The 13,358-nt window shown below is 36.0% G+C and overlaps 1 protein-coding gene across 2 annotated transcripts in view; it reads right to left on the minus strand.

Annotated features, from left to right (window-relative positions):
* Window positions 1-1,242: 1,242 nt before the first annotated feature.
* The window catches only part of BCKDHB (branched chain keto acid dehydrogenase E1 subunit beta), a 109,556-nt gene continuing 97,440 nt past the window's right edge, over window positions 1,243-13,358 (minus strand). For both annotated transcript variants that reach the window (XM_074538327.1, XM_005485934.4), the window contains 2 exons: window positions 6,865-7,017; window positions 1,243-1,582 (listed from right to left, as the gene is read on the minus strand). In XM_074538327.1, the coding sequence (XP_074394428.1) occupies window positions 6,877-7,017 (141 nt within the window). In that variant the 3' untranslated portion in view covers window positions 1,243-1,582; window positions 6,865-6,876. The remainder of the gene's footprint in view (window positions 1,583-6,864; window positions 7,018-13,358) is intronic.

Here is a 13,358-nt window from a genome sequence, read left to right on the forward strand (position 1 = left end):
TTTATACTATTAAAACCAACACAACACCAGTCACCGAAAACACAAAACCTGCCCCTCAACCAGAATGTAGCAGTCCACATTAAGAGCAAATATTTTCTACATGTTTATTAAGAAATATATTATTTCAAATATCAATACAGGAAACCTGAATTTAAGCTTTGTACTACATTAGAAATCACTTTTTTCTGTGAAAACTGTAAATACAAAGTATATTTTGTTAAGACTATTAATTACCAAAGTACATTTTACTAAGGCAGTACTATAATTGCATCTATTTTATATGCTTTGAAATACAGTAACAGTACATTTTTAGGAGACAGTTACTAAAATATCTATTAATGTTTTACAAAGACAGAAATAATTTTTAAAACCATTTTTCTTCATATGACCAAAATAGCTTCCATCCAGCAAAAAAAAATATAAAGTATGTAATGCGCCTATCTTATTTCAGACAATAAACAAGTTCTATACATGGCATTTACAGGAGACATACACAATTTGACAACAATCTCATTTTGATTGGATACATTAAGAACTAGCTTCATTATCAAGTGTGAAATTCTTTAGGGAATGCACAAACTGTGAAGACAGAATCTTACAAAAAAATGGTAAGACCTGAAAAGATGACAGTTTAGCACTTTCCATAGATCCACTGATATGGAATGTGAAATTATCCTCCTCAAGTTCCTCCCCGGTGTGTTTCACCTGTCTCCTTGAGGATTGTCCTGAGCAGGTTTGTGTACAAAGGTATTCTTCTTTCTCTGAGAAAGACCGTCCTGAACAATCACAGAAATGTGATTATCTGGCTACAGCCCTCCATCTCCTCAACCCCCCCCAGTTCTTCCCCTATTCAGTAAGAAGCAATGCAGCATGAGATTGATTTGTACAGAGAGCAAAGCAGGCAAAAAGAAGAGGAATTGCTTTTTGCCTAGCTGCTTAGTAGCAAACACATTCCAGTTCTAGAAGGAAGGATATTGCAGCAAAGATGTATCAATTAAGCCTCTACCTCACAGCAGCAAGGCAACAAAAGCTCTCCTCCCCTCTCAAGAAAAATGCAGAAAGGGAAATCAGTATTAGGGACTATTTTGCATGAAGCCACTCAAGTAAAACACTGATGCTACCAGGTAAAGCAGGTCTCTATCACACAAGTTGGTCTGGCTGTGTAAGGTTTATTGTGTTGAAAACAGTCACATTCAAATAACTTCTTTGGGTTCTTCCAAAACAATAGCAAAACGAAGAGACTACATGAGCATAACATGTTTTATTGAATAAAATTCTGCTTCTAATATTTACACAGTGAAGTCTAGATGTAACCTAGTGAAGCACGGCAATGTGCAATTTTCATTCAACATCTGGAATATCTTTGAATACATCTGAAAGTACTTACTGTAACAATCACCTGCCCATCACTGATTTCATAATTAAGGAAAATTTGAACTTGCTGAAGAATAGCCAAGATGAACATTCAGGATAGCTGAGTTAAAAGAAAAGTCTGCTATGTAAATTCCAAACCCAAAAGATCTGATTAAATGTCAAGAGTTTTGAAGGCAGCTTCTGTATTTCCCTGTTGTTCTTCTCCTCTCTGCAGAAAAAGATGACAAAATAAATTATAAATCTGAAGACTGAAACTAATATCTGCACATTAAACAGACAGCTCACTCCAGGGTAATCTTAGTTTTTAAATTCATAATGTCCTAACTTCAAGGTGTATGAACTAAAACAAATTACTATCAATTACTTACTGATTTTGTATTAAATACTATTTCATGTCTGCCAGGGTAGACCCACAGAAATAAGAAATGCTGCAAATGATACGTAGAGTCAGCACAGCACACCACTAATTATTGCCATTTACTCAAAGAAATTTATGATGAACTACCTTCCCTCCTACTCTAGAATGGTCAGCATTAAATGTTTTGTATTTTTTCTACTAGATATACTCTCATTCTACTATTACAGAGAAGAGGGGTCTGGTAAAGAAACTATAGGCAACACCTTTCCTGTTTACAGGGATTTTTTTAAGATAATTTCATTATTGATCTTGCTTGAGTTCTCAGCAATGTCTGAATGCAAGTACAGATTTGCAGCAGCCATACTAACAGTCTAACTCATAGCTCTAGTAGAGTGGTATCTTATATGTGGACTATTCATTTGTAAGAAAGACATGATTCACTGACCACCTGTATGATTTTTGTCATCCAGAAGGAAAGGATTATAAACCAGGAATGTTGTGTCCTACTCAAGTTTCTGGAGGTTGTTTATTCTAGTGGGTTACAGATAGCTCTTATTAAGCAGGCAGTCTGGTCTGCCACATTTTTGATTTATGTATTGAAAGAAACAGGTTGTTAGTCCCAGGTTAAAAAGATCTTGCACAGTCTCTCATATCTTATTTACCAAACAGGGAGAGAAAGTACAGTTGTCCTGTCCTCAAGCTAACCTGTATGAAGTCCTGCCAAACAGCCAGGAGTGCAAGGAAGACACAATTACTAACTAAAGTACCTTCCAGGTCCCTTCCTGTTTCCCAGCACAACCAATTTCAACTGCATGCTCGGAAGGAAAAATAAATTTAAATCAGCCCCAGAAGATCCCCTAACATCACCTAACCTTTAAGCACCAAGATTAAACTTCTCATACAATAGTTCTGCAATGAAGTTCAGTGTGCTGCATTTTTAGAGACTAAGTTTGTATCAGTAACAGTGGCTCTCCATGAACACACACACTCTTATGGAGGTAAAGTGAAACCTAGCTTTAAAATTCAGAATTTGACAAGAAAACAAAATATACAAATGTGGTAGTAAAAGCTGCAAAATTAACAGAAATGCACTTAAATACCTGCCATTTCGATGCTACAGTCAGCCTTCAACGTATTTGTGAACAAGAGCATATTTTATAAATCTTGTCACTGTTTTCTTTGGTTTCATGGCTATCTTCTGTTTCTTCTTTTAGGGTTCTTTCCCTCCTCAAACAAACAGCCAGACACTGTTCCATTTAACCAGGAAATGTATATCCATCCTAATCTCACTGCTTTTTTATCTTTATCTGTTTTCCAACTACAGAGAGTTATCTGGAGCACAGCTGCCTATCTGGAAGCTATTTCTCATATACCTAACATCGCTAGAAATTTTAATAACTGAGGAGCTGCTGAAAGACAGAGACTTTGCTCTTGCCTGTCTCGTTGGTGAGGTACACAGGACACATTAACAAACACTGTCTTTACGCAGGAAATCCATCTGTGCTGACAAACTCAAGATAAGCAACTACCTGTGTGTGAGATGCTGTCAACAGAGGCTGAACAAAACTAAATGTACATTAAGATAATAATGCTAACTTTGAAAATTATTAACCACAGTACCCAGATATTTTTACTTTTCTAGTTCTCCCCTATCCCACTGGGGGGAAATGAGAGAGGCTGTGTGGGGCTGTGTTGCCAGCTGGGGTTAAACCACAACACCAGCTTGACCATTTCTGTAACTCAAAAGCCAACCCTACACCCATCTTCACCTCAGGGAAATCCTAGCTGCCCTGTCTCTCCAACAGTAGGACATGAAGGGGTCCAACCCCTCTGACATCCAGAAGGAATGGCTGTGCTCAAATCCACACAAACTGTATAACCATTTCTTAGAATAACATATGAGATGGTTTGGAACACTTAAATTCATCACTGCACCAATGGCAAGTAACAAATGTTACCATGAGTACAAAAATAAGCAAATATAAAGCAATCCTTTAATTTCTTAGAAACATAAGTGAGCTACCTTACAGGCAAACTCTGTGGAGTTGACAGCAGAATGGAGGTCTGTTGCAACTGCTGTGTCAAGTATGTAAGACCAATGTATAGCAGACAGGGAACATTAATGTTCTCTCATAGAAAAACACAGAAAAACTTTGAGCAGCTCATTCTGTGACACTAACATCTAGTCACACCAACCAAAATATATGGTGCTATGGGCCTCAACATCTGGGTGTTTTGTTAGACAAAGCTGAAAGCAGAGTTTTCTGTGTCTTGACACTGTTTTTCAGACAACCTCTAATAAACCTGCTCCTTAACATGCTAAGTCCAGGCAAATTTTTTAGACCAGGGTTAGTGTGGATTTCCAGTGTCGAAACTGGGTTGTGCGCAAATTCAATGCAATCTCAGAATCCATTTTCCCCTCACTTTACCATCCTACAGAGGAACGGGGGGTTAACTAAGTCTCTGAACAAACAAATGCCCTCAGTTTGTCCCCCTTTTTTTATAGAGGACCAAAGGTTTGGTCCTTTGGTTTCCTCTGAAAAGGAACAAATCAGAGGCTATCTAGCATGAGCCAGTAACTTGCCTCGAGGAACAGATACAACCAAACCATTCTCCTTATGTAAGATACCGACTTTGCTACAGAGGTGCCAAACAAAAAAGGAAATAAATCTTTAATGGGGTTACTTCAACCCAGAACAAAGGCAAGGACAACTGTTATAAAAAGAAGAGCACTGATTACATATTCTACAAAAAATATGACAGGTCCGAAAACAGCTTTACTTTTAATTCCAAGGAAATGAGATGCACTAAGAACTGCATCACCAGCTGGGCAAGGGAGGGGATTGTCCTGCTCTGCTCTGCACTGGGGCAGCCTCACCTCCAGTGCTGGGGGCAGTTCTGGGTGCCACAATGTAAGAAAGACATTAAACTATTAGAGAGTGTCCAAGGAGGGCAACAAAGATGGGGAAGGGCCTTGAGGGAAAGCTGTGTGAGGAGCGGCTGAGGGCACTGGGCCTGTTCAGCCTGGAGGAGACTGAGGGGAGACCTCACTGCAGTTACAGCTTCCTTGGGAGGGGAAGAGGAGGGGCAGGCACTGATCTCTTCACTCTCATTATAAGGCAGGACTAAAGGAAACAGCATGAAGCTGAGTCAGGGAAGGTTTAGGTTGGGTATCAGGAAAAGGTTCTTCACCCAGAGGATGACTGGGCATTGGAACAGGAAACTTAGAGAAGTAATCACAACACCAAGCATGACAGAGTTTAAGAAGTATTTGGGACAATAATCTTAGGCACGTGATGGGACTCTTGGGATGTCTTCCCCAGGGCCAGGAGTTGTTCCCAATGATCCTGATGGTTCCCTTCCAATTCAGCATATTCTGTGATTCTATGAAACGCTCTGGTATGTCAGTAATAAGCCATTTTTGAGAAAAGTAGAACTACATTATTTTTTGCAGAAACTGCATCACTGGTAGCAATCCCATTTCTCATACAGAAACTCTGCTTTTGAAGGAAACAAACAGAGCAGAAACAAAAAAGTGTCCTGAAAGTAACTCTGGGAATTGGAGATGAGGGTTTGAATCCTTTCTTCCTGAGACAGGGTGGTGGGGTAACTCTAAGAAGGGGTTTAGTCTTCAGTCTTTGACTTACAAGACCAATGTTTTTATAAACTATTAGAGTTAATTAGAGTTTGAATAGTTTATTTTCTAGGGCGGCCATAAGGGGGAATAAAACTAGGATGATTGTGAAGTAAGTGAATGAGGCTAGCTGGCCAATGATGACGAATGGGTGTTCTACTGGTTGGCTGCCTAGTCAGGTTAGAATGAGGATGTTAGCAACTAGAATTCAGAATAAGATTTGTGATAGAGGGCGGAAAGTTATTGATCACAGTTTTGATGTGTGTAGTAATGGAGTGAGGAACAGGACGAGGATTGAGGCGGCTAAGGCTAGTACGCCTCCGAGTTTGTTTGGGATGGATCGGAGAATGGCATAGACAAATAGGAAGTATCATTCTGATTTGATGTGGGGAGGGGTTTAACATTATGGTATTGGTAACCTTCTATCCATGGCTCTAAATTTAATTCACAGTTTAATGTAGAGGTAAAACAGATAGAAGATGGCACCCGTCATTTTAGGGCCCACCTTGGCCCTCCTGTCTTTGGGGTCAACAGCTAAAAATCCCTTGCCTGTCCATTATAGTTTCTGTTGTTTTCTTCTTCTCATTTCTCATGCACAAGATCCATCAAGACTGTATCTCAAAAACCAGGTTACTTTGTTCAGTTAAAGGAAGCACAGAATACACTGTGTTAACATATTTTCTAAACTCTTAAACTTTGGTCATTATACACCGGAAGTTCTCCCACAGCACAATTCTAAATCCTCATCAGCCCACTCCACAGTCAAATGTTACTTAGTATAATATTATAATGAAACAAAAGATGTTACAGACTGTGAGTAACAGACACAGGAATATGTGTTATTTCAGTGCCTTTGCACTCTGCAAACAGCAATCTTCAAGCTTGATCAAATTACACTGAAGACCGTACAGAAAAATTATTTTTATAATTAATATTAAACAGCAGTACTTCAACAGAACTGTAAGACACTACAGATGCTTCATGTATTTCCAATGGTTTGTGTGTGTTTACAATACAGGGCCAATATTCAGAGTAAACTGGGTGTTATTTGTACATTGCAGGATTACAGGCCACACTGAGGACTGAAAAATTATAAAATTTAACACTATGGTTTGCCTATGAAGTAACTCTTGAGTATTCTAATAGAGATTAAAATATATTCTCTGCATAAGTATTCTTTTCACCCTTCACTTTATACTCTTTTCACTTCTCAAGATTCAAGACACTTAATTTTTAAATTGATTATGCAAGGTAATTAACTTTAAACACTGATTTCAATGGCAGTAGTCAAAAATATTCAGATGCCTTTAAGACTGAAGGCCCAAAGCTGTAAGAGGCAATTCTTATTAAAATAATTAAATAAACTAATAAATTAAATAAACAATTTAATAATGAATAAATTAATTAAATAAACAAGTAGTACTATAGGGCCAAACCTTACAGTAATCCTGTCAGAACCCTTGCAGGTAACCTGTCAGTACAAGCTGTTATTCCTCACCTGTACTATTGCTCAGTAGTTAATCATTCTTCTAAGAGCATCATAGCATTTCCATTTGTCTGGGATGTAGAAAGGCTCAAAGATGTGAGGGAAGGGAGTGTCATAGCCACATACTCTTGCAATAGGAGCTTCTAAATTCAAAAAGCATTCCTCCTGTTAACAAAAATACAGAATAAATGTTAGTGAGTTCATTCTTTTCAGGAGTCTTGAATCACAAATTGGGGTCATATGAACTTTGCCAGACAGACAGTCCTGGAACCTCAGAAGTTCTATTTATATCACTGAATAAGTAGTCATAACCAGAATAGTCTTCCTCTTGCACAAAGGTCCTAATTAAAAATACAAATCATATTAATGTTATTTTCATTCTCTGCATGTGTGCTGCATTAAATCATAGCCAGATTATATTTAGTACATCTGCTATACATTCAGACAACTCCTGCCAAGAAACAAATATTTTAGGAGCAAAGGAGTAAGAGTCTCTTTCCTGTGCCACTTTTAAACATATAGAAAAATTATATAATCTAAGAGTGCATATTATTTGTTGGATAAAGGAACATAATATTCAAAATTCTTTCAACTCTTAGATTATTAAGGCTCTGTCTAAGCATTAAGCAGTTAGGAAAAGAAGTAGATTTGCATATCTCCAACCTTTCAGTCAAATCCATGCTGCACTCAACCCCCCACAATTTGTGTTCTACTTGGAGATCAGATTTGATAATGATTCATAATGTTTCATTACTTGACCTAGAAGAGCACAAAATATTACAAACACCACATTAATTTGAAAGTAACCTGTAAATATGTAACATTATCAGCCTTAATAATGAAATAAATAGTGGGGTTTCCATCTTCTTATTCAAGTGCCAGAATGATGGCATGGACCACAAATACCTGCGAGAAGTGGATGTAAAAATAACTTAGCCAGACCAAACTGATGTTGATGCTAATTTTCAGCTCCCTTTTCTCCCCATATCATTAGTATAGGTATTTGCTTTCCAAAGCAGACAAATGAAGTGATAAAACATGTCTCCTCCTGGTCTCTCCTTTGTGGCGTGCAGCAACTGAGAAATCCTGGCCAACTTCCCCTGTACTTGGCTCAGCAAAATGGAAGATGAAGTATTATCTACCGGTCCTTTTCCGCCAGGCCCACAGGGAAAACAGTTAAAAAGGTTTTCTACAAATGCTTGAACGAAAAGTTAAAATGCTTTTCTACAAACGAGTGCCAAGTATTTTCTCAGACTGATGAACTGTTTTGAACGCACGTTGCCTTGCAGTCCATGGCAGCCTAATTCCACTTACTGTGCTTTCTATACATCACTGTTTGGCAGTATAGAAGGTACTGGTAACACACTGAGATCTCAACCTTTCACTCCAGCATTGTGAGATGGGTTTTTCTGGACAATGAACCAAAGTAAAAAGTCCAAGAAGTCATGTGATTGCACACAGTATCAATTACACTTCATAGTGCATTAATTTACCTAGAAAACTTCACACTCTGAGTAGGTCTGAGGTAAAAGATAAAGGCAAACAATGTAAATATAAATATTTTTGAGCTCAATTTCTAGGCACTCTTTTCTTTGCAAAGCAAAAGATTCACATCAGCACAAAACCCTGGAAAGCAGAGTGTCCTTTATCTGGCCATGAGATAGATCATGATGTCCTACTCTGACCTGCTGTCAAGGGTAATTTTGATACTAAACAGACCTTGATTCCCATGTTGTAACTGATCAGTAAGACAAGACAATAGATTTTGGACCATCCCAAAACTGACTGCCCAATCCACCTGCCAGTTGCATTACACCAAAACACGCAAGTATATTCTAGACCTGCAGGCTCTCAGCCCTGCAGTGCTGTTTTCAAGTGCCCAACACAGACCACTATCTAGAAGACAGACTGTTTAAACAAACTGATATCTCCCCAGGAAAGATATTAGGAAAAAACTTTAAACTTAAATGGTTTTGGAAGTAAAGTAGTAGGCATGGGATTTCTGGTTCAGTGTAAAATGTTTAGTTTTGAAAACCTGTATGAAAAAGTCATACTCTATCAGCACAATATCCATAACCTCCAAAATTCAATTAAAGGAAAAAAATTATTATTTTGTTAGAAAAGTGTTTATGAAACCAACAGCTATAGTTATTAGTTCAATCTATTGAAAATTTTTTAATGTAAAAAAATCCAACAAAACATTAAATTGCTGTTCTTGCCCTGCTTCCTAACTGCAGAAGCCAAATTCTGGCCTCAGTTATTCAATATGACTTTTGCCAATTTTCCTTCATTTGCTTAATTTTCACTGAAAGCTTTCTGGAAAATATATTATTACATTAAGATATAAAGGCATATAATTGGTCACATAATTCTAGTTGAACATTCACTGCTTAATACACTCTCATTAAGACTTTTCAAAACACCTTAAGAGCACAGGTCACAATAAAAATGTGTTTTTGAAATTCACAGCAATCAGTCAAATGTATCACACATGCAACACTTTAAAACAATCACATGCCTTGATTTTGTAGAATAGGACCTAAAAACAAGGACTTGCTGGATGTTACATAATTGTATGTGAAATGGATCCTCCAGTATGTGGTACACTCAATCTATTTCCCCAGATTACAATGTCTCAGTATGCTAATATAGAAAATTTTATCCACGTTTCTTTTAGCTTTATTTAAAAGCATATTTTACTTTTATCAGAGATACAGGTACTCATTGCTAAATCAGGGTTCTGAGTTAAAAACTCTTAAAAATCTTTGAATGAGAACTGCAGACATTTACAGAGATATATACTTGTACAAAAAGGATAAAATAAAAAATCAAGTCCATTATTGGGCATTACTGAAAGAAAACATTACTCATCCATGTGCAATGTATGGAAAAATAAAGCAATCTCATCTGCTGTTTGGAGGAAGTGCTTTCAGGCATCTAGGCAAGAAGGAGATAGTTAAGAGGTTTTTTTTGCTCCAGCCTGTCTTTCCTCTGAAGGGAACCTCTACAATTCTACAGTCACAGTAAAAAGATCTTCAAATGCAAACACTTTGGTAAGTAAGTACTGGTAAATGAGACTATTTAATGCATAGCTGGCAAATCAAGCAAATTCAAACTCGGTCTTTCCCCCATTTCAATCCTAATTTATTTTTTTCTATATTTTGGATCTATTTCATTTACCCCTGTAGCTGGCATGGATTAAAATCCATAAACAGGATTTTTTTTATTGTTTTTAATTTCTGTTGTGTGCATAATACTTCCTAAGTGAGAAAGCTTTCCTTTAAAAATAAATTACTTCTGCTATATATTATGTCCTCAGAGTCTCTCCCACACTATTCTTATTTTGCAATACTAGAAGTACCCCAAAAATTAACAGCTACTAAAATTCCAAAAGGCATCTACATGAGACCACTGATTTTACAACTCCTTCTTGAGTACAGGAATTTACTTCATGAAGGATGATAAACAAAAAGTTTATATAAAAGGCTAATATGAATACCATGAGTTAGATGGAACTCTTGATGTTTATTGTGGTATTATAGCTATTATAATAAAAAGAAGACGAAACATAAAGTCCATTACACAAGGCAAACTGTAGGAACATTCTTCATGCAGGAATACTCATTTTTTGGCTGACAATTACAACAAAATTTAGACTCAGAAATTCATTTGCAAATGAATTGCAGGATGCAAAGCTTTAATTAAATTGTGGTCAGTACTGTCAATTAGAACTCTGAATTTTGCCATCTCATCTACAGATTATAAAATTTTAAAAACCACGCATTTAATTAAAGAACTTTTCAGAGGAAAAACTTACTGCATCAGAGTTCAGTTTCTGTTCTGGATTTTTATTCAGATTTATTTATGCTGTTGCCATGAACTCAAGTGTGGGGCTTAAACAGTTAAGAAAATTTATTTCAGACCACTTTTTTTGTGATTGTTACATCTATATTATCAATTACTTCCACATACAGATTTTCAACAGTAAATTACCTATTATTTAAAAAATAAGATTAAACCTATTATAGGTTAATAATGAACACGGAAATCTCATTTATAATAAAATCTGTTCTTTAACTCATACTTATATTTTCAAAAGAAGCTTTCCAAAGACGTTTTCAATCAAGTCCCATTTTATAAAATGTGGATTTCATGCAATAAAGCTCACACTAAATAAAGACTAAACGTCTTTTTCCTTGGTTTCTGCTTAAAAATGTCTTATTTTAAAAATCTACTTTTTATAACAGAAAAGTCAAATGTCTTCAGTTTTCACGTCTCTCAGTTGCAGTACAATACCTTCCTTTACAGCTGCAAGCACCAAATGCTACACATTTTAAACACAATTTGCTTTGATAACAAATATATGTCACATTCCTATGAACAGTCACTTCTACGAGCTACATAAGTACTATACAATGCACCCACGAGATATTCTCAAGTTGAGATATGAGTAGAGAGAGTGATCTATACATTCTTTCTTCAGAGGAATTTTTTTTCCAACAGCTTAGCCATTTTTGTCTTAAAGTACTTTTATAAATCTTTTCCTGATAGTTACAACCATGACACAATTTTTCCTCAGAGAACTCCGCAGATGTATGTTATAAACTTTTAACTTCTATCAAATATTTTTCTCCTGTTCAAATCACTCTAAGACTATATAACTTAGCCCAGATTAATAATGATCCATTTTATTTGTTACCAATTCTTTGAATATATGTAATTAATATCTTGTCAAATACATAAAAATTGTTAGCTGCTAAAATTATTTATTTTGTAATTGCCAAAAGAGATCATACTTTTACTTACAAAATACTTCAGTAATTACAAAACAAAGAAAAATTTAGGGGAAAAAATGTCCGTTCTGTGTAATTAATTGCCTTGTTACCATTAAAATGTAATTAACTGCAAATATTGTCTTTGCAGTAATAAATCATATAAAAGAGTATTTATAGAATAATTCAAATTTATTCCATAAAAGATGAAGTATTATAACATAAAATGAACAATTCATACACAGGCTTGAAGACTGCTTTTAAATTTCATTTGAGACAGCTTAAAAAATGAATGGAAAAATCTTTAATTACCCAATACACAACTGGTATGGTCTATTAAATTTTCTTTATCAAGTTAACAACAGAACCACTCCAACAGACATTGACAGCAAGATCATTAACTTGAAGCTGTTGGCTGAGTTGTCTTGGTGGCAGACCTGCACAAAAAAATTGGCACTGCATTCCTAAGGTATTCACAATACCAAACGAAAAAAAAGGAAAACCCACAAACCAAACAAACCCAAAACTTTATTTATGTAAAATAATTATCTTTTCAACAAGGAGGAAAATGAATAAAAAGTAATTTTTATTTCTTCACAACCTAATCCTGTGTTTTATGCAAAAAGTCAAAGACTTTCTATGAAAATACTATACCACTTAAATTGATTCTGGTAGAATCTAGGACTGGAATTGAAATATATTCAACTCAGAAGAACACACAGACAGGAATTAAGGTCTTCCTGGTAAATGTATAATTTGCATTGTTTGGGGTATGAGGTGCAGCAGCCAGTACAATTCTTCTCCACAAAATAAAGGGCACAAGACAGATACACTCCAGAGGATGTGGAATGACTTGCAGATTATGGAATATGCTACTTTAAATTAACCATAAGAATGTCTTCTGGCAAGTCAAGTTTTTGATAATTAATTGCAACTCGCTAAATGATCACTTTCCATCTTTTTGCTACAAATACTAGAAATACTATCTTTTTCCAAAGCAATTATGTTATGTATTATGTATGCAGAATATGACAAAATTATTCAAACAGAAGTTGTTCCTCTATATAGCAGCAAACCACCTTACAGCAAAGTTACTACAAATTCTGTTATTCTATAGGATATTCCAAGTTTCCTGTGCACTTTTTAAGTGGCAGTTACAAATATTTGCAGCAGGACCCACATATTTTCTAAAAGCATGCCCAAAACGCCAGAGCTAGAATGATTGCCCAGGCCCATGAGTATCTGAACATTCTTGCTTTTTTTAGCTACTTGGCATTACTAACTGATCTGTTCAGTAAATGATCCTGCAAACTGCTACACGTACAATAACATGGCTAGATAATCCAAGGGAAATCAACAGAGCTGAAGGGCCTGCACAAAACTATTCTTACGCGAAATTGTTTGCAGATCACAGGTCATTTTTCAGCACGAATGAGCAGCTGGTCTGTACAACAAACGTTTGTTAAGATTTGCAGTAAAGATTAACCTACTTCTAATTACTTCCTACCTTTTAATAACAAAGCTAGAAATATGCTACCAATGTAATCAAACTTTATACTTTTCGATCATCATTTATCACCTACCATTCTAATTACTTTAGTATTTTGTGAAAACATCTTCTGGTTAAGCTCAGCATGCCAAAAGTGACTGGAAGGATTTGCTGCTAAGAGTTTTAATACTCAGTGAGCGGTATTTTTATTTTTACAGCTGTTGAGGCAGCTGAGAGATTCTTGC

This window comes from Zonotrichia albicollis, chromosome 3, assembly GCF_047830755.1.
Source record: "Zonotrichia albicollis isolate bZonAlb1 chromosome 3, bZonAlb1.hap1, whole genome shotgun sequence".
NCBI classification, from domain to species: Eukaryota; Metazoa; Chordata; class Aves; order Passeriformes; family Passerellidae; genus Zonotrichia; species Zonotrichia albicollis.